General features: G+C 40.9%; 1 protein-coding gene across 2 annotated transcripts in view; it reads right to left on the bottom strand.

Annotated features, from left to right (window-relative positions):
* Window positions 1-21,753, bottom strand: part of RSPRY1 (ring finger and SPRY domain containing 1) — a 1,565,455-nt gene that overhangs the window by 561,418 nt on the left and 982,284 nt on the right. For both annotated transcript variants that reach the window (XM_044081400.1, XM_044081401.1), the window contains exon 10: window positions 10,165-10,308. In XM_044081400.1, the coding sequence (XP_043937335.1) occupies window positions 10,165-10,308 (144 nt within the window). The remainder of the gene's footprint in view (window positions 1-10,164; window positions 10,309-21,753) is intronic.

A 21,753-nucleotide genomic window follows, 5' to 3' on the forward strand; every position in this document is an offset into this window, starting at 1 on the left:
CACATCTAATTATTATAAGGTAAGGAAAAGGAGGAGCAAATCAAATTACTGTATGTGTGTGTGAGAGGGAGTGTGTGTGTACAACTATCTATACACACACACATTCATACATAAATATTTACATATTATACACACACAGACACACACACACACACATATATGTATATATATATATATATATATATATATATATCAACAGATAGATAAACACATACATATATATATATATATATATATATATATATATATATATATATATATATATATATATATATATATCTCAACAGATAGATAAACACATACAAATATACAAACTAACACACACACACGCACACACACAGATAAAAAGGTCATGGACATTCAGACGCCAGGTAGCTGAAACACTATGTCCTAAAGGGGCATCTTCCCCATACTCCATGGGCCTCTACTACAGGAGGTTTAAGGTGAAGACTTAGGCTGTATCTTTCTTGCAGTTCTTACTCAATCATTTGTCTGTATGTTCTTTTTACCATTTGGTTTGGATGTTACTTAGGAAATTTTGCAGGCACCTTAATGTTTATGGATATCAAGCTATACTGTAAGCTATGTGTTTCAATTGTGTAGCCAAATAGTCCACTTATAGTATACTGTACTGATGAGGTCACTAAAAAGGACAAACCATGCATGTTGACAGCTAATAGGGTTTGGCTTTATAGATCAAAACTAATCTAACTAAAGTATGTAATATAATGATGACCCCTAAAATAATAGCTAACCCAACAGATGCATTTGCTGTATAACGTGCATTTGTTAACATGCATGGCAATGTAATCTGTGGGGGAACAGTAGCTTCATGTTTTATTAGAGTCAGACAGTTTCTGGACTGTATCTCACCAGTACTGATGTACAGTTCATTATGAAAATTCGAAAAAACAGCCACCAGGTACCAAAAGAAACTAGTAAGACAATCCAAGGCACCCCACAGGACCAAGAATCAGCCGGAATTCTTTTAAAATCCAACTTTAATTTAAGCACAAAAGCACATAAACGCACAAATTACAACCAGCGTTTTCGTTTGAATCACTTCATCAGATGTGGGTCAGAGAACAATTAATGCCTTTTATAATCCTCTAGGAGGTTAATTATCCAATAAAAAACATCCAATTTAAAACATCATTAATCCTCATGAATATTCATGGTAAAACCTTGCATGCAGAAAAAACACTAGATTAGATTCATAGATTAGTGTTGAAATGTGCATTTAGTAAATGGTGGGTACTATATCGTAGATTTCTGGACGACATAGTCCTTCTTTGGACAGGAAGTAATGAGAATCTGAAAGAGTTTTTAGAATATTTGAATCAGACTTCCAGTTTTTTGAAATTTACTTGGACAATATCTAATACCTCCTTAAAGTATTTGGATATTGAGATTTATAAGAAAGGAGTTAATCTAGAAAGTAAAGTATACAGGAAACCCACCTACTGCAATTCCTATCTGCACTACAATAGTGCACATCCCATCCCACACATTGTAAGAGAAATATTATCAAAGGTCAATATGTGAGGGGTAGCAGAATGGCTAGTACGGAGGAAGATTTTATAAGGGAATGTGATACACTAAGTAATATGTTTAGGGATCGAGGATACCCAGAAAAACTTATTAATGAAATTAAACAGGAAGTTGAAAATGGAAGATCAACTAGATTTGCCCCCATAATAAGAGGAGGCGGATTGATGAACAATCCTAATACAGACAAAATTTCTGACAAGGTACAGGAAAATTACAATTTAGCCCTTACTTTAGAATATAATGGTGTGAACAACAAAGTAAATCAGATTTTTCATAGAGAGTGGAATAGATTTATTAATTCCACTGATATAGAGAAAGCAAAAACTATTCCAGCTAAAGTAGTATATAAAAATGCACACAGTATAAGAAATATTTTGGAGAATAAGAAAGTCAATAATTTGAATGATCAAAAGAAAAAAGGTACATATAAGTGCGGTAGATGTGCACAATGTCCATATATAATAAATGGTAATAGTATAAATATAACAAGTAGAAACAGAACAATAACTAACGAAGAATATTATTATAATTGTGATTCTACGGGCTTAATATACTTAGCCTTTTGTAAAGCTTGCTCTTCATTCTATATAGGGAAAACGGAAAGGAAGCTTAGAAGAAGAATCTATGAACATCTTAATGATGTTAAAAATTGTAAGGAGACAAACGTCCTATATAGACATACAAGGGAATGTCCTGAAGCAAGCTTTACATTTACAGTTATTGAACATACTGAAAAAGATATAAGGGGTGGACTCTGGGAGGAAAAGATTGAATACAGGGAGCTCTGGTGGCAAATCACGCTGGAGGCCTACAACCCCCCGGGCTTAAATGAATACACAAGCATACTCCCTATTTTGAAGTTAAGGGCAGCTAAATTGTAAAATATTTATATATATATTTATATATGCATTTTTTCTTTCTTATTCATTCTATATGTATTATTGTGTCTAGTGTATCAATTATTTTACACATTTATAATATTGTGGCATTTTTAATGGATTTTTAAATATGTATATATGAATTATTTTGGTTTTTAAGAGGTTAGCTATACATTGATTTTGTGAAAATAGGCATTTATTTAATTATTTACTGATGTAAATTATTTTTCAGAAAATTCCCTTCGGGAATCAACAATTCAATTGCAATATATATGTATGGTCACTAGATGGCAGTTTATTCACTGGCTAATATTTCTGTCACAATTAAGACATTGCGTTTTTATATAATTCAATGCATTAACCATATTAATTCCTGTTGGAATATATAAGCAAATATTTATTTTCCAATTATGTATGAGTTTTTAATGTCTTTCCAAAAATGTTTGCATATAATGAAATGGTGATACATTAACAAGTGGATTAAGGTATTTTTTAAGGATGTCTTTTTAAATGGTGTAATTAATTTAATTTAATTGGTGAATTTTTTAATTAATTTATTGAATGGAATATTTAAACTAGATAGAATTGCTTAACAAATTACATCTGATGAAGTGTTGGGATACAAACGAAAACGCATTTGGACTTAATAGCGTTAATGTTGGTGCCTTTCCGTTGCTGTGTTGTGGATTTACTGTTGCTGTCGTGGATTAAAAACTATATAAATTTGCTTTGGAGCTTCCGTGGCATTTCCTTTCCTTTATTTTGGAATTAATAGATTCATAGATTAGTATTACTAACCATAAAATGTTGTATAAAATGTTCATAAATATTAAAAAACATGATATACATTTTACAAACTTAAAAAATAACTCATGTGAATTTATACAACCATAAAATGCTTAAATATCTTGGATAACTTAACTTAAATAAAAACATTTGTATTAAAATAAAAGTAAAATGTTTTTTTAGCACACTCTAGTGGTTAAAGTTAAAATTGCATTAAAATGTGAAAGAAAAGGAAAAGCATCAAATACACATGAGCAGCTAGTACCTTATAATCCTATAATTTAGCTGCCCTTAGTTTCAACAGGTATACAAGAGAGATATTCTCATTTAAACCTGGAGGGGATGTAGCTTGAAGTGTTATTTGCCACCTGAGCTCTTTATATTCTATTTTCTCTTCCCATTGTCCCCCTCTAACATCTTTTTTGACCCCTTCCAACACAAAGAAGGAATAATTAGCATTGACATATATTAAAGAATGTTTAAAAAGGGCATTTGTTTCCTTCCTGTTTTGCATATCATATAGATGTTCGTATATCCTCCTTTTTAGCTTACGTTCAGTTTTGCCCACGTAAAAAGAATGACATATCTCACACAGAGCTAAATAAATAAGGCCATTTGAGTCACAGTTAAAATATCCTTTACTACTTAAAACCACATTTCCACTGTTTAAAATGACTTCTTCCTTATTCATTATAAACCTACATTGTGAACATCGCCCACATTTGTAGGTACCAACTTTTTTCCTTCCATTTGCCTCTTTTTTGTCATTTTCTAAGGCATTTTTCACACGTTGTGAGTTTTTATATACAAATTTCAGCTCTGTTTTGGTTATTTGTTTCAAGTCAGTGAGATTTTTGAATTTCTCCCACTCATCACTGATAATTCTCCTTACTAATCCACTGCTAACTTGTACTCTAGCACCATTGCTTTACTAAATTGGTTCTGCTGTGAGGAGTCAGTACTATGGTTCTCAACTAACGGCTGACCAAGGATAGATTTATATGTTATTTCTACCTTCCTGTACTTGTTTTGTAATTTCTTCAAGGAACTCTTTTGGATAGCCCCTTGCTGAAAACAATCCCTTGAGAAAATTGCACTCATTCACAAAGTCCTTGGTGTCAGAGGTCATACGAGTTGCCCTTACATACTGCCCTTTTACTATATTTCTCTTGTAATGAGAAGGATGAGCACTATTATAGTGCAAATATGAGTTAGTAAAGGTGTTTTTTCTATGCACCTTTGAATTGAACCTGTTACTTTCTTTATATATTTCTATATCTAAGTATTGTAGTTTTTCGCCAGAACGTTGAAGGTAAATTTGAGAAATGGGGTGGTGGTATGTATAAAATCAACAAATTCCTGAAATTCTATTCTTATTGTCCACCCAAAAAAATGCAGATGTCATCCAGGAACCTTTTGTAGAGGCTCCAACAATCTTTATACATGGAGTCCAGAACATATTTTTCTTCCCATTTAACTAAAATTAAATTAGCGTAGGAGGGTGCGCATGCAGCTCCCATCGCCACCCCTCTAACCTGTTGGTACAATTCTCCTTTGAAATAAATGAAATTGTATTTTAAAACTAATTCCATCAGGTTAAGGCACACCAACCTATCTGCCTGTGACATTTCTGTTTCCTCAAATACAATTTCTTCTAACATCTGCATTCCTTCAGAGTGGGGAATGCATGTGAAGAGGTCAATGAGGTCAATTGTAATGAATGTTAAATCTTTGTTGAACAAACCGTTATGTATATTCCTAAGTAAATCCCAGGAATATTTTAAAATATTTTTCTTTTTTAACCAAATATTTTTTAACTTAGACTCTATCAATTTGGCTAAAGGTAGCGTTTTGGACCCCTCAGCTGAGACAATCGGTTTCAGTGGAGGGTCAGTTTCATTTTTATGAGTTTTGGGTATCCCAAAGATTGTGGGGATCTTAGATTTCTCAACTTTAAGATAGTTGTAGGTACTGACGTCTATTAACCTTTCCATTAAAAGGTCAGAAAGAACTCCATCTATTCTACTGTAAGAAATATTTACTTGATTTCTTGATACACTTTCATACTTGTCTGTGTCCATACGTATTTCGTTCATCTTTCCTTCATATATTACAGTGTCCATTAGTACCGTTCCCCCATCTTTGTCAGGTTTCATCACCCTTATGTTATTATTCAATCTGAGCTCATCCAGTATAACTTTTTTATTTGTACGTATGTTGTATTTATATTTAACTTTTGGCATGGCTTTTCTGATTTCAGTTTCTAAAATCCGTTCAAAATTACGGATCTGGGGATGTAAAGGTGGGTTGATGGTACTTTTTCTCCTAATAGGCCTGTTAATGTTGTTCATTTGATCAAACATTAAGCCCAAATTAAGTTTTCTGGTGAATAATTTCACATCAATTAATGTTTTAGTTAAATCACCATTTCTCTGGGGAATAAATTTCATACCTTTTGACAACAGACTGAAGTGTTCATCTTTTAGTTCAATTTGACTAAAATTGTAAATGCAGTAACCATCCTTTGCAAACTTATACATATTATTTTCATCCTGCTTAATAGGGTCATTATGTTCATCTAAGTCAGGGTGGTGTGTGTTAACCAGCTCTAATACCTCCCCCTCCCCCTTCTTCCACCTCTCTGAAAATGTTGTTGTTGGTAATAATTACCTTTCTGTTTTCTGATTCTTTCAGATCTTCTTAGAGGTTCACCTTCATTAAAACCATCTGGTTCATTAACTTGTTCATCTACCTGTACTCTGTCTTGACCATTCTCATCCATGCCATTATTCTCATTCCATTCATAATTCCTACCATAGTCAGTTCTGTCATTTGTTCTGGGTTTAGGGTATCTAGTGTTGTGTTGATATTCATAAAGGTCCCTTTCTAATTTTTTGGTTTTCCTCTTTATTAAATCTTCACATTTAGACTCAACCTCATTCCTTACGACAAAATATTTTTCTTTTTCATCAGGAATAGTGAAAATTAAATCATTTTTAAATTCTTCATTCAAAGCATCAATGTCCTTATTAATCACTTCTTTCTGCCTATCATTGTCTTTAACCATGGCTTTTAAAATTTCTAACCCACATCTGTTAAATATTTCCAAAAGTTCTTTGTGATATACACTGAGGTAATACATTGTTTGGGCATTTACAAACCCTCAGACCCTTAGGCACAATCTCTTTCATAATACATTGTCTCAAATATGCATTTTCCATATCAATTGTCCTATACTTTAATAAAAGTTTGTACATTTTAGTTAATTTTACTCTATAAGAGTCATTAGTTTGAAAAGTAGTACCTGTTTTGTTGACATTATTTTCCTTAAATTTAGCTGAAAAGCTCACTTGTGACCAGTCTTTTAAGTCCACATTCCCAGTGTTTAAAGCTGAAGCATAAAGTCCTTGGGTTCTGTCCTCCAGGCAAAGGTGGGTCATTCCTGCCACGGGTAGAATCCTGGTCACCCCTCAAAATGGCTGGGGTCAGTAAAAATTTGTTATTACCTCCGTTTCGCTTATTGTTACCAGAAATGTCTGACTAGAATCTCCATTATTCCCATTTTTTTCATGTCATTTTGATCCGTTCGGGCTCTGGGCTTCCTGGTTCCGCCCACCCAGTCCTCCTCCAATCATTTCCACCATCAACCGGCTGAGAGGAGTGAGAAGATCAATCAGTTGGGTTAGCTGGCCGATCAGCTTTCTCGTTAGTCCGTCATCACTGCCACTCCTCCCTTCTTTCTCCGAGCTAGATTCACAGTCCATGGCCAATATAAACCAAGAAAGTTCGAAAAAACAGCCACCAGGTACCAAAAGAAACTAGTAAGACAATCCAAGGCACCACAGGACCAAGAATCAGCCGGAATTCTTTTAAAATCCAACTTTAATTTAACACAAAAGCACATAAAAGCACACATTAAAACCACCGTTTTCGTTTGAATTACTTTATCATATGTGGGTCAGAGAACAATTAATGCCTTTTATAATCCTCTAGGAGGTTAATTATCCAATAAAAAACATCCAATTTAAAACATCAGTAATCCTCATGAATATTCATGTTAAAACCTTGTTCTCTGATCCAAATCTGATGAAGTGATTCAAACGAAAACGCTGGTTTTAATATGTGCGTTTATGTGCTTTTGTGCTTAAATTAAAGTTGGATTTTAAAAGAATTCCGGCTGATTCTTTGTCCTGTGGTGCCTTGGACAGATCATTATAACATTACACAATGTCATCTGACAAACAAACTGAAGAAGATGGAAAGTGCACCAAACTTGAATACCACACTTGATCCATACCCTAGAGTCTTACCAGGTGTGAGCGAATCAAAAGCTGAAGTTTTTGCTGTAACTGCACAGCCTCATACAATCAGTTCATCTTCTCAGGGACAAGAGGTTGGGAACTAGGAATTTTCACCTGTATGCAGTGATACACTGGAAAGAGTCAAGATATGAAAAAATGGCCCATGCTAGAAGTTCACTAACATTCATTAACTTGACACTTTTTACAGTGAAGAAACCCTGTAAGGAGGATGCTGATAAACCCCATTCAATGACTACAGTTTCTCTACGGAAGACATCTGAGGCAAACCAGACAAGATAGCAGACTACCTAACCATGTATCATAATCCAGTTGAAGTTAACTCTGCTTAACAAAAGCGCTCACTGGAGTAAGTAGAAGTGGGAGGAATCCAGGTGTAATAATAAGGACTCAGTAACTTTACTTTTTTACTTACTTAGCTTTGCTACCCAGGTAACTGGCATGTCCAAGGATCATTTTCAGCAATGACCTGAGCTAGTTGATGTTAACAATGCTATGACATTGTATAATATAGAAAAAAAATACTACCAAGTTGATCTTTACTATGCACATATTAAAGAATTGTTATTATACCACAGACCCCCCCCCCCATTAATATTCCAAAACATGCACGCTGATTGGCCAGCGTGCACGTTGTAAATTGACTTATACTAATGGAAAAAGGTCCGGTCGTCCGGACTTTTTCCATTAGTATAAGTCTTTTTTAAAACACTGTCTCGCTATGTTAAAGGAGTTTAACATAGCGACACAGGTTTAAAAAAAGCAACGGAGATCTCCGTTGCTTTTTTTAAAGCTGTCTCGCTATGTTAAACTACTTTAACATAGCGACACAATGTGTAAAAAGCAACGGAGATCTTGCTTTTTCCGTTGCTTTTTTTTTAAACTGTCTCGCTATGTTAAACCCATTTAACATAGTGAAACAGTTTGTAAAAAGCAACGGAGATCTTGCTTTCTCCGTTGCTTTTTTCAAAACTGTCTCGCTATGTTAAATGGGGTTAAACATAGCGAGACAGCTTTAAAATAAGCAAAAGAATCTCCGTTGCTTTTTTTTAAAGCTGCCTCACTATGTTAAACCCATTTAACATAGCGAAACAGTAAAAAGCAACAGAGATCTTGCTTTCTCCGTTGCTTTTGCCCACAGCTCTGATGCACTGCGTAGGCATACGCATGCGCAGTACATCAGAACTGCCGCGGAATACCAGACAGCTGCGGAAGGACAGCAAGGAGGCATTATACAATGCCATTATTTAAGAAAAGTAATTATTTTTTTTCTTAAATAATGTCATTGTATAATAGCAATAACCCACTTCTGGGTGTGGGTAATGCTGGATTTACCCACGGTTGGCTTTGTTTGGTCCCTCGGGCTTCGCCTTCGTGACCAAACCATGCCAACCGTGGGTAAATCCAGCATTACCCACACCTAGGCGTGGGTTATTGCTATACAATATAATGTGCAAATAAATTAAAATACCACACAACTACTATTTTGCCTCCTACATACTGAGAAGCATCTTTACTTCCTAACAAAGCTGTAAGTAGAGTGGGGTGCAGGGGGCAGCTGCTTCAGGCACAAGCCATTAGGGGACACAGTTAGAAGGTGCTGATGGGATGAGAATGCAGTACCAATTTTTTACTTATGAAGCTGTGAGGATACTGAGGCTTCATAAATGCTGACACTGTAGTTAGAAGCTCATTTTGTGTTAGGAAGTCCAGTAAGGTGCTTGTTAAAGCTGTACTGGTGATATATTTTTTAAAGGTCTTCAACTTTGGGTTGGAAGAGTGTCAGTCTGGGGGAAGTTACAGCTGTGCTCCCCAACATGAGAGCCTACACAGTTGTATCCCTGTTTAAAAGGAAAACCAGAAGTGTTTAACTTTTTGAATATCTTTCCCTGCATCTGCAAGAGGCTTAATCAGCTGTCATTTCATACAAGCTTGTCTCCTTTTTTACCTCCATTTTAATTAACTTTTAACTTCTTTTTCAGTTAAGTGCACTTCCCAGGTCTTTTGGTATTATGTGCATGCCCCAAACAAAATGCAATTCTTCAAATGAAAAACCTTGGGACTAGTTATCTGAAACAAATTCACTTACACAAAGTTGACTGGGAGTGACAACAGTAAAATTATGAAAATTCAAAGTCTGCTTAAACAAATAGCAAAAACATTTTGTACTTGGTGACTCTATGAAGATTTATGAACTTGAATGAAGTACTTGCGATGGGAAGCAATGCAACAAAAAGCAATTCAGAAGATTTAACATGAATGAAGTACTTGCTATTCAGGGTTAAACCACCTTTATGTTGCTCGAGCAAGCTAATGATTGTGGCATACTAATACAACAGTGCTAAAAAGGCATGCTGCTTGATGACTTGACACTGGTGAAACGTGTGATGCTATTGCAACAATACTCCTCAAAAAAAGGATAATAGGATAACACAAAATAACCAAATTAAAATAACAGAAACACATATATACTCTGAACATAAACAGATGCAAAAATTCATAAACACTAGACAATGAAAAATGACAACCTCAAACCTCAATTATGAGCCAGTGTACAAGTATTTTGTTAAAAAAAAAATGATATATAGCATATTATACGGTTCATAAATAACAAATATAAACATCCTTACATGATTGAGAAACTTGCTGTCTTTGGTCGCCCAACCTATTTGCATTACTCCAGAGGTTATTACAGTGACTTCATAGTACCAAATGCCATTATCCACACAGAATGTGCACCGGACACTTTCAAAAGATGATGCATCGCAGCGGGCCTGATGAAAACAAGCATTCTTCAGTTAAATACTTTTCATACATATAAGTTACTTTAAAAGCCAATTTTACTGCCAATACTAGTGTCAGATTCATAATGTTACAGTGGCAAAATACTTTCATCTGTGTAAATTTCGGTTTTGGTTGTGCTGCACTCTGTAACTTCTACACGAGATAAAATATATGCGAGAAAGTAGAGCAGCACAGTTAAGTCAAAGGAATTAAACGGAATCAGCTGGGTGCTACAGATAGGGAGACCAAAAGGTTTGGCAGTCCAGGTTTCTGTAGCATCCTGGAAGACTGTAGCTAGTAAAGGGAAGAAGGAAATGTACCAAACTTATTCATCTTCCAGGAGGGAGCAAATTATCAGGTGGTGCTACACTGTACTCAAAAGTAGAAAAGAGAAGAAAAACTGCAATATAAAAATAGAGGTTGAATCCCTTCACAGGGAGTATGCCCATATGAAAGTATGAGTTGTATCTCAGTTGGATAAGTGCTTGCCTGCCCTGGAATATGCCACTCTCTTTCACTCCTCTACTAACATGGATATAGGAAAGGGCACAGTAGCAGGCCACACATCCTGCCTCTCACTGAAGATGTCTTCATACATCACAATGGGTAACTCGCATACTATATTCCTAACTGCAATCTTTGATTCTGTTTAGCTTGAACTGCTTACAATGAATGTCCAAACCTTCAAAAGTATCTTCACACTCAGATATTTAAAATTAAAATGAATGAAGCACTCTCCATATTGTACATATAAACTCAAATTTCCTAGGGCTCTCTTCTTGGTCCCTAGTCTGCTTGCTGGAACAGTACAGGGAAGCTAATGATTCTGGTTGTTACTGAACTAGACCTTACAATTTTTCGCAAAACTCTTTATTAAGAAAGTACAGTTGTGTACACTTACCATAAATGTATATGTTTGAGTGTATTCACTGTTGCAGTCATCACATTTGGGTTATCCCTGCCAGGGTAGCCCTCAGTCGGCCCGAATACCAGAGGCACAGTATTTCTGTGTCAGTTGCCATCGCCCCAGGATTGACATCAGGTAGTCAGTGTTATAAATTAAGGCAGCCGATGCCATTACATCAGTTTTTCTTGCCCTAACTGTCAGAAGCTCCCAACAGGGAGCTAGGTTATGGTGGAAGAACACCACCAGTGGAAAGTAATACCAAAAAATCCTTGTAAGGTCAGAGAGACAGAGAGAGAGACAAGGGGGATGGAGGGAGGGAAACCAGGACTGCAACAATGAATACACTCAAACATCTACATTTATGGTAAGTGTACACAACTGTACTATGTTCTTCGTGTTTCACTGCTGCAGTCATCATATTTGGGTTGATTCCCAAAGCTGAAGACAAGGGTGGAGGCAGTTAAGAAGACTGGGGAGGGGGGGGGGGGGCTGGTTAGGATGCCCTGCAAGACTGCGGTGTCAAAGTCTGCCCTGGATTTGGAGAAGATAGGCTGGTGGTAATGCTTGGTGAAGGTATGAACAGGTGTCCATGTTGCAGCCTCCAAGATGTCCCTGGTGGGGACCCCTCTGAGTAAAGCTGCAGAGGTGGAGGTTGCTCTGGTGGAACATGTCCTGATCTCCTTGGGGGGAGGTTTCCCGTGCTGCTTGTAGCAGAAATGGATGCAGTGTGCTATCCATTTGGAAATGGTTTGTTTGGACATGGCCTTGCCCTCTGCTCCTGCAGCAAAGCTGACTAACAATTGATCAGTCTTTCTAAATGATTAAGTCCTCTCTAGGTAGAATCTGAGCTGCCTGTGCACATCTAGAGAGTGCAGAATCCTTTCCCCCTTGTTTTGTGGGTTAGGGAAAAAGGTGGGCAAATGAATGGACTGGTCGAGAGCCACACTGGACACCACTTTTAAAATGAAGGATGGGTTAGTCCTAAGGGAGACCCTGTCGGCATGGAAAATGATGAAGGGCTCTACAGCCATTAGTGCTTGTAGCTCGGATGCTCTTCTAGCTGAAGTGATGACCAGAAGCAAGGCCGTCTTCCAAGAGAGGAACTTTAACTCTGCTGAAGCTGTTGGTTCAAAGGGTGGCAGGGTGGGCTTTTCCAAAACAAAGTTAAGGTCCCAAGCTGGGGTAGGTGCTCTTCTGGGTGGCCTCAAGTTGTTAGTCCCTCTTAGGAACTGTTTGATGAGAGGTGGGAGAAAAGAGGTGGCTCTGTGCTGAAATGAGCAGAGATGGCAGAGGCATGAATTTTAATGGAAGAGAAGGATAGATCCCTGTGTAGTAGGTCAGCCAGGTAATCCAGGATGACAGGTAGGGAGGGCTGTGCAGTTCCGGCTCCCTTTGCCTGGAACCAGGTGCAAAACCTTTTTCACTTGTCAGCATAAGACTGTCTAGTGCTAGGGTGTCTGGCCTCAAGTATATCTAGAACTTATTTGCTTAGACTGGCAGCTTGTGAGGTGGTCAGGAAATAAGCCAGGCTGCCAGATTGAGGGCCTGCAATTGGGGATGCATGAATTCTCCATTCCTCTGAGTCAGGACTGTTGGGATCTGAGGGAGATGCCATGGTGGCAGTGGTGACAGGCTGCGCAGCAGAGGATACCAGTGCTGGGGTGGCCAGTCTGGGGCAATCAGGACTGTCCTTGGTTTTTCCTCCCTTATTTTGAGCAGTTCCCTTGTAAGGAGCAGTAGAGGGGGGAATGCATAGACCAAGATGTTGACCCAGTGGAAGGATAGAACATCCACTTTGCAGGCCTTACTGTGAGGTTCCCTGGTGCAGAATTTGCTGAGCTGATAGTTGGAATGGGAAGCAAAGAAGTCAACCTTTGGGGTGCCCCATTTCTGGGTTACAAGGGTAAAGGTACTTTGGTCTAGCTGCCACTCATGTGGGTCCAGAAGAATTCTGCTTAAGTTGTCTGCCAGAGAGTTTAGACAGCCTGGCAGGAATTGTGCTAACAGGTGTAGTTGCATGGCTGAGACCATATGCCAAAGGGTCATGGCGAGCCTGCACAGAGGGTACGAGTGAATCTCTCCCTGCTTGTTGATATACCACATCACAGTGGTGTTGTCTGTATTGATCAGCAGAGGTCCCGGGGAGGGTAAGGGTCTGAAGGCTATCAGAGCTTGCTGAACAGCTAACATCTCTTTTTGGCTGATGTGCAGATGTATTAGGTTTGGGTTCTATTGGCCCTGAAATGTACCTGCCATCCAGGTGTGCACCCCAGGCATAGTCTGATGCATCTGTGATGAGGGTCTGGGCGGCGTGGGGTTGTGAGAAGGGTAGTCTCTTGTTGTGGTAGCATGCTGATGGCTACCAAAGAAAATCTTTCCTTAAACAAGGTATCACTGGTACAAGAGTTTCCAGGTCTTGGGAGTGTTGACAGCAAAGGCTTTTTTAGGTACCATTGTAGTTTCCTCATATGCAGTCTGGCATAAGGAATGAGTAGTGCAAGAAGCCATGAACCCCAGAGCTTGGAGGATTTTCCTTGCGGATAACTGGGGTCTGGTGGCTAGTTGAGGGAAATAAGTTGTCAGGTAGGTTTGTTTCTTCTGGAGTAAGGAATGCTATCTACGATGCCGTGTCCAGGCCTGCTCCCAGGAATACAATCGTTTGCATGGGTACTAGTTTGGATTTATTTTTGTTAACAGTATACCCCAGGGAGGTCAGTAGGTCATTTACAAAGTTCAGGTGCTTTATAAGCTTTTCCTGACTGTCTGCCTGAATTAGGCAGTCGTTTAAGTATGGGTAAATTTGAATATTTCTTTTGTCTGCAAAAAGCAATGGCGGGAGCATGGCATTTTGTGAAAACTCTGGGAGCAGCAGATAAGCCAAAGGGAAGCACAGAGAACTGCAAGTGCAGTGATCCTGCCCTGAAACATAGACATTTCCTGCAAGATTCCCTAATTGGGATGTGTAGATAGGCCTCTTTTAGATCTAGAGTGGCTAACCAAGCATCCTTGGAGAGCATACATAGAAGTTGCTTGAGGGTGAGCATTTAGAATTTTGGTATCACCAGTAAAGTGTTTAGAATGGATAAATCGAGGATGGGGCGCAAGGTGCCCTCTTTTCTGGGTACCAGGAAAAGTTTGGAGTAGAAACCTTGGCCTACCTATTCTGCGGGAACATGCTCTATTGCCCTCAGAGAGAGCAGGGAAAGGACTTGCTTTCTGGCTTCTGCCCACTGGTTTGGGGGAAGATCTGGGAACCCTTTTGGGGTTGGTAGAGTGTGGAAATAAAATTTGTATCCTTGGGACACTGTGTTGAGGACCCAGTGGTCATTGGTAATGGTGGCCCAGGTTCTTGCGTGGAAGAAGAGTTCTCCTCCTAGGGGCAAGAGCGGGTGGGCAGAGGGAGGGGGTGGAAATGTAAAGTCATTGTGAGTTCTTGCCATGAGGGGGTGGAATAGCAGTCCCTGGTTTTGAAGAGGAGGAACTCCATTGTTTAGATCTCTGCATTTCCTAGGGCTGCTGTTTGGAGGGCCTGCGTCCCCAAGGTCTGGGCTGAGCTGACCTGGAGGGGGCAGGAAAGGACCAGTGTTTGGAGGGGCAATGCCTACTGAAACTCGGTGGCCGGACCTGCAAGAAGTATTTAACTGTCTGCATAGATTTAGCTTTTTCTTCCATCTTTTTTAAGACCTCCTCTGTCTTGGTGCCAAATAAGTTGTCCTTGTGCAGTGGTGTGTCCAATAATTTGGATTTGACATGGTCTGGCAAGGGCTGTTCCTTTAGCCAAGCATGCCTTCTAAGGACAGAACCAGTGACTGCTGTCCTGCAAGATGCTTCGAGGGCATCACAACCACATGGTATGGTGTGCTTAGTTACTTGACTTGCAGAATGCATTAACTCTTGTAACTCTATTTTCTGCACAAGCAGGAAAAGAAGACATTTTTTGCTTGAGGAGTTCCATGGTATGTTGCTGATATTTCAGCATATGGACCTGACAATTTAGTGCTCTAATAGCAACAGTAGCAGAGGTGTATACTTGATTACCCCATCTGTCTAATGCTCGGGAATCCCTATCTGAGGAGGTGGGATTCTTAGCAGAAGTTACTTGAATTCCTTTAAGTCCTTGAGAGATAACCTTGGGGTCAGCAGTTGGATTTTTTAAAAGAAATCTGTGGGAGTCAGGGACTCTATAGTACCTGTCTGGTTTCCTGGGAGCAGGAGGGAGGGTGTCAGGAGTCAAACTGGATTCCATAAAAACATCATCCACAACATCCAGGACAGGAGGAATGGCCAGAGGTCTGTGCTGTGGAAGATCTAAGAATTCCCCAAGTCTCTTTTTTGACTGAGGGTAGTCCTGACATTCCTATTTGAAATGCTTCCTTAAAGTATGTAGGGTTTCTCCAAAGAAGTCCTCAGGTGGAGAGGCTGAAGGGATAGATTCCTCTGCATCAGAGTCCTCATAAGCTGAGAGGGGTTGCATATCTTCATATTCAGATGCATCAGAGTCATCGGACTTCTGTTCAGATAAAACTACTGGGGGCAAATCTCTTTTTCTTTTGAAAGGGGTAGCTTGGCTTCCCCGGATAAGTATTATAAGGTCTTCCGCCATTTTAAGCATCTGTGACTGAGGCAAGAAAGCAGGTGCCTGAGATTGGGTCGCCAGTCTTTTGGGTGTGGTTCGTACCCTGGGCCTTAGAAACTCAGTAGTTTTTGAAAGAACGGTAAACGCGAAAGAAGTCGTCGGTCTGTGTCGAGAATTGGTAGTGCAAAGTACTTCCTCAGTAGCTGGTGCCTACTCAGCGGCTCCGGACCCATCCAAGGTAGAGACATCCACAGGATCCTTAATCGATGAATAGTCTCGCGGCATACCGGACTCCGAAAGGGTCTCGATAGCGGCCTGCGAATCCACAGAAGTGGGCTTCAGGGGCTGGGAAAGTGCCTCACTGAGGACTGGAGAACTGATGACTAGCTTAACAGAAGTGTCGTTGGCAGTTTTGGACCTGTGCGGTCTGTCTCTGTCTTTATCTTTACGTTTTGTCAGAAGATCTGCTGTCGGATGGCTTACCAAAGTCATATCGGAATTAGAGGACTGAGAGCGAAAATATCTTGCTACAGTAAGGGCCCGACAACGTATAAACAAAGCACAAAAGCGACAGCGGAGGATGTCGTGGACTGGGCTTAAGCAAGTGACGCAGTAAGAATGAAAATCTCGATGTGGTATTTGCTTTCCACAGGCGAGACAATTGTTAACTTTTTATGACATTGGTTACAGCAAGAAAAAAAGGATCCTCAATGGGGTACTTAGCTTTAAAAAACTTCAACTTCAATTTGGAAATGGAAAACTCAGGCAGTGGCAGACCAGCACTAGTGCGAACAGCTTCTGCTTCGGGCTCCTCGGCAAGAAAGACTGATTTAATGGCATTGGCTGCCTTAATTTATAGCACTGACGACCTGCCGTCAGTCCTGGGGTGACGGCAACCAACGCAGAAATACTACGCCTCTGGTATTCGGGCCAACTGAGGGTTACCCTGGCAGGGATAACCCAAATGTGATGACTGCAACAATGAAACACGAACATCAGCACAGATTTTATACAAAGCAACAACAACACACAAACTATGCAAAATATTTACAGAATGAAAAAGAATGCAAAATATTTGCAGATGAAAAAAAATGCAAAATATTCTGAATAATGGAACCTTTGACAGACAGATAAATTCTTATTCTACTAACATGCAGCATAATAAACTAGTCGTAGAAATAAAATACACTGCATTACGAAGGCAGGACTATGAATAATACATTTATAAGAGAATGGATTAAATGTCTTTTTGAGACTATGGCAGCTGTTAAGCAGAACATATGTATAGGGTGACAGACATTTGTCTTGTATACTTAATACGAGGAATCTGCATGGCAAAAATTCATTGTCAAAGCTTTATTATTAGAAAGTTATTTTTGAGATTATTTACCAAATATAGACAGTAAGGTTATTCCAAATTTCATAGAAACATTTACAGTCTTTAATACATTTAGAAGCATTATATATGAAGCTATCCTGTAACACAGTATTCAAGATTTGCCAGTCAGTTATAATAAGAAGTTATGTACCTACCATAACGTTCCATGTTAGTTGTCTTCTCTCGCCTTCTTTCTTGCTTGATGGGTTCGGAGCCGATCCCTCGGCTCCGACTCGGCACTTGCTTTAGCTCGAGAACTCCTTTTACCAGCTCGAGGCAGCCCCATATCCCATGATGCAAGGCAGGAAGTACCCAGATCTCGTTTGTTGACAAAAGGGCAATAACCCCAAGCATAAAATACTTCCCAAAGGAAGAAGAAACTTACAGATGGAAAAAGGACCAGGTCTGAATGGTCTTTAGCATAATAGTTTCTTATACAAGGTCTGTCCAGGCCAGGGGGAAGGAGGGAGGGACGAAGGAAAGAAGGCGAGAGAAGACAACTAACATGGAACGTTATGGTAGGTACATAACTTCTTAATGTTAAGTTGTCAATCTCGCCTTCATTCTTGCTTGATGGGACCGCGTCCCTAGCACCTCTATCCTGGGTGGCTCAATGGAACAAACTCTTGAGGACTGTAGAGCCAAAACTGGCTCTGTCCCTGGAGGCCAAGTCCAATTTGTAATGGGAAACAAAAGTGTGAGGAGTGGCCCAAGTGGCGCTGCACAAATAGTGTCCAAAGGCAGTCTAGCTTGAAAAGCTGTAGAAGTAGCTAAACTCCTAGTTGAATGTGCTTTAGGTTTTGAGCACAGCTGTTTTCCCCTGATCGTATAAATTTCAGTGATGACCGAAGAAAGCCATCTGGACAAAGTCACTTTAGAAACAGGAAGGCCTTTTTATTATCCGCATAGGAAACAAAAAGTTGATCAGATTTCCTAAATTTTTTGTTCTGTCCAAATAATATCTAAGCTGACGGTGGACGTCAAGATAATGTAGCTTTTGTTCAGCTCTATCTGAATAGTTAGGAAAAATACAGGAGATCAATGGATTGATTCAGATTGTTTTGAAGCGACCTTAGGTAAAAATGATGGATTAGTTCTCAAAGATACTCTGTCTTTGTGAAAATCAAATAGGGGGTCGAACCGAAGAGCATGAAGTTCAGACACCCTCCTGGCAGATGTAATAGCCACTAGGAATAAAGTTTTCCAAGAAAGATATTTCAGGGAACAAGAAACAGCTGGCTCGAAGGGGAAGAATCAAGGATGTCAGCACTAAATTTAGATCCCACTGAGGAGGAGGATTCCTGATTGGAGGCTTTAGTAGGAAAATTCCTTTCAAGAAGGCCCTGCAGAGCCTATGGGACATAATATTATGATCTGCTATCCCAACATGAAAATTAGAAATAGCAGCCAACTGAACTCTGACTGTGGAAGAAGAGGAGCCTGCATGAAAAATCTCTGCTAAGAAGTCCAGAACTGCCTGAACAGGGGCAGTAAAAGGATCAATATTTTGGGCCTTAGCCCAATAAGAGAAACGTTCCATTTGCTCGTGTAAATCCTCCTGGTAGAGGATTTTAGTGAAGCTACTATGATATCTCTAACTGGGTTAGAGATCAAAGGAAGCCTGGCTAGGGAAGGAAGTGGAGCAACCATGCTGTGAGGTTGAGAGAAGGGATTGACCGGTGCAGCTGACCAGATTGGTGAATCAGTAGATCTGGCACTGGGTCCAGATGCCACGGCTGCACCAAAAGGTGATGATGGAGGAACGGGAACCAAACTTGTCGAGGCCAGTAAGGGGCAATGAGAATCAATTTGGCTCTCAAAACGGTAGCTTTCTGGATCACCTGAGGGATCAGAGGAAATGGGGAAGGCATAAAGAAGTCCCTGGGGCCAATCCTGGGTCAGAGCGTCTCTGGGGGGATGGCCTGATAGAGGGAAGAGGCTGAACAAGTCTGGACATTTGCTGTTTTGGGGAGTAGCAAAAAGATCGCAACATGGACGACCCCATTCCAGAAAAATCTCTTCCGCTATGGATTGCTTGAGAGACCACTCGTGAGGCATGAGAATAGCTCTGCTCAATCTGTCCGCTATAATGTTGGTTTTCCCAGGGATATGTGTTGCTACCAGAAACCGATGAGAGGAGATCGCCCATTGCCATAGTCTGAGCGCTTCTCGACACAAGGGGTAGGACTTGGTTCCGCCCTGTTTGTTGATATACCAAACTACAGACATGTTGTCTGTGTGGACTGCAATTGTCCCTACGGGAAGAAAGTCGTTGAGGGCTTGCAACGTTAAAAGCACTGCTCTCATCTCCAGGACATTTATGTGCAGATGGTACTCGAACGGTTGCCACGTCCCCATGAACCATCCTGCCCTGATAATGACCCCCACCCGATCAGGAGGCATCCGTGGTGACAGTGGCTATCGGGGACGGAGGTACAAAGCATCTGCCTTGGTGAACCTGAGACGATGTGATCCACCAAGCAAGATGTTCTTTGCATGTTTGTGTCACCAGAATCTGGTGACGCATTGGGAGCTGCTGGTATGACCACTGTGTGAACAGCATCCACTGAAGGAGGCGCATGTAGAATCGAGCCAGGGAAGAAGAGTGATGGCCGCAGCCATGAGACCTAATACCTTTAGAACCATTCTGGCCTGTACTTTCTTGCTGGCCAGAATGATCCTGACATGAGTCTGAATGTCTGAAACTCTTTGTTCTGTAAGGGTAGCTGACATCCGAACAGTGTTTAAGTTTGCGCCTATGAAGGTAATAGACTGGCAGGGCGATAAGGATGACTTTTCAAGTTGACTGAGATGCCCAAATGAGAACAAAGGTCTATTGTGTAATCCCTGGCTTGTATAAGCTGATGCCTGGTGGTGGCTGACAGGAGCCAGTCGTCGAGATACGGAAACACCTGGAATCCTTGACGTCTCAGGTGAGCCGTGACCACTGCCATGCATTTGGTGAACACTCTGGGGCTGTAGTGAGACCAAAGGGCAGGGCTCTGAACTGGAAATGACTGGACCCCAGCCGAAAGCGGAGAAATCTCCTGGAGCGTCTGTGAATTTTGATGTGATAGTACGCATCCTGAAGATCTATTGAGCACATCCAGTTGTCCTTCTGTAAGAAGGGCAGAATTGACTGAAGAGTGACCATTCGGAATCTTGTCTTCCTGACAGACTTGTTGAGTCTGCTGAGATCCAATATTGGTCTCCAGTCTCCGTCTTTTGGGGACCAAAAGAACCTTGAGTAGATTCCGGGCTCTGAATGGTCTATTGTAACTGGCTGAATGACTCTTTTTTGCAGTAGTTTTGCGATTTCTAACTCTGCAATGTCCCTTAGACCGGGTGGTACATCTGGAAGGGAACTTGAGGGGAAGGGACTTTCCTCGAAAGGAATTATGTAACCCTTGGATATGATCGACTGTACCCATCTGTCTTGAGTGAGGGAATGCCAGGCTTCTGGGTACAGTGATAATCTTCCCGACGGCCTCCAAGGAGGGACAGCCGGGCAAGACCTCAGGGATGCTGAAAGAGCTTCGCAGGAAGAGACTGCCTGTTGCCCTGGTTCTTGGACCCCCTCTGCCTCTAGAGCGCGTCTGTTGTTGTTACCCCTCTGCCTCTAGGGGTAAACTGACCACGTGAATCCGGCGTGACTCCTTGGGATTTACGGAACCACATCTTCCCACCCTTCTGTCCTTTGGGATAAGGCCTAGAAGGGGTGGAAAACGGACTCCAACAGCAGAAAGAGTCTTGCCGTCCTGCTCACACCTGGTCAAGGTCTCCTTCACCTGAGGGCCAAACAAAGCTGACCCATCAAAGGGAGAATTTGTGAAGGACGCCTTAAAGGGATCCGCAAAATCACATAGCCGCATCCAGGCTTGGCGTCTAAGAGCCACACCTGTGCCTGCGGCTCTACTCGCTCCATCCGCAGCATAAGATATTAGCCGCATGGAGGAGTTAGCAATGGAATTGAGGGTTCCTAGCTGCGAAGCAATCTTTTCTTGAGCCCCTGCAGCTGTAGGATCCTGAACTACTTCTCCCAGCTCCTTCAGGATATCTCTGGAGTCTGGTGAAGTGACAAAGATAATTCAGCGAACGCATAGCAAAGGTCGCTGAGGAAAACATCCGCTTGCCGTACCTATCCATGGTCCTAGAGTCCTTATTAGGAGGATGGACAGGCACGGAAGGATCTGCAAGTTCCTTTTGGTGGCCGCAGCCACCACCATGGCATCAGCGGGGACACCCTTGGTAAGGAATTGTTTGTCACTAGGGGCAGTGATAAATTTAGAAGGCCTCCTAGGGACTGGCTCTACAGAGTCAGGAGCTGTCCACGCCTTTCGTGCAATAACCTGCATAAGGGGTCGAAGGCGGAGACACCCAGGAGGTGGAGGGCCGAGATCCAAACGCCTCTAGGTATACTGACTCATCCTCAGAGGGATTGTTGGTGGGCCAGTTTCCCCTCTGTTTCAGAAGTTCTAGGATGTCTGAGAAGGAGACATCCTCAGAGGGGATCTAGGGATCCCTCTGACTCATCAAAGTCAGTATCCGAAGTGACAGACTCAGGGAGTCTACAT

The sequence above is a fragment of the Protopterus annectens genome, chromosome 8.part0 (genome assembly GCF_019279795.1).
Source record: "Protopterus annectens isolate FY-2018-M chromosome 8.part0, PAN1.0, whole genome shotgun sequence".
In the NCBI taxonomy this organism is placed as follows: domain Eukaryota; kingdom Metazoa; phylum Chordata; order Ceratodontiformes; family Protopteridae; genus Protopterus; species Protopterus annectens.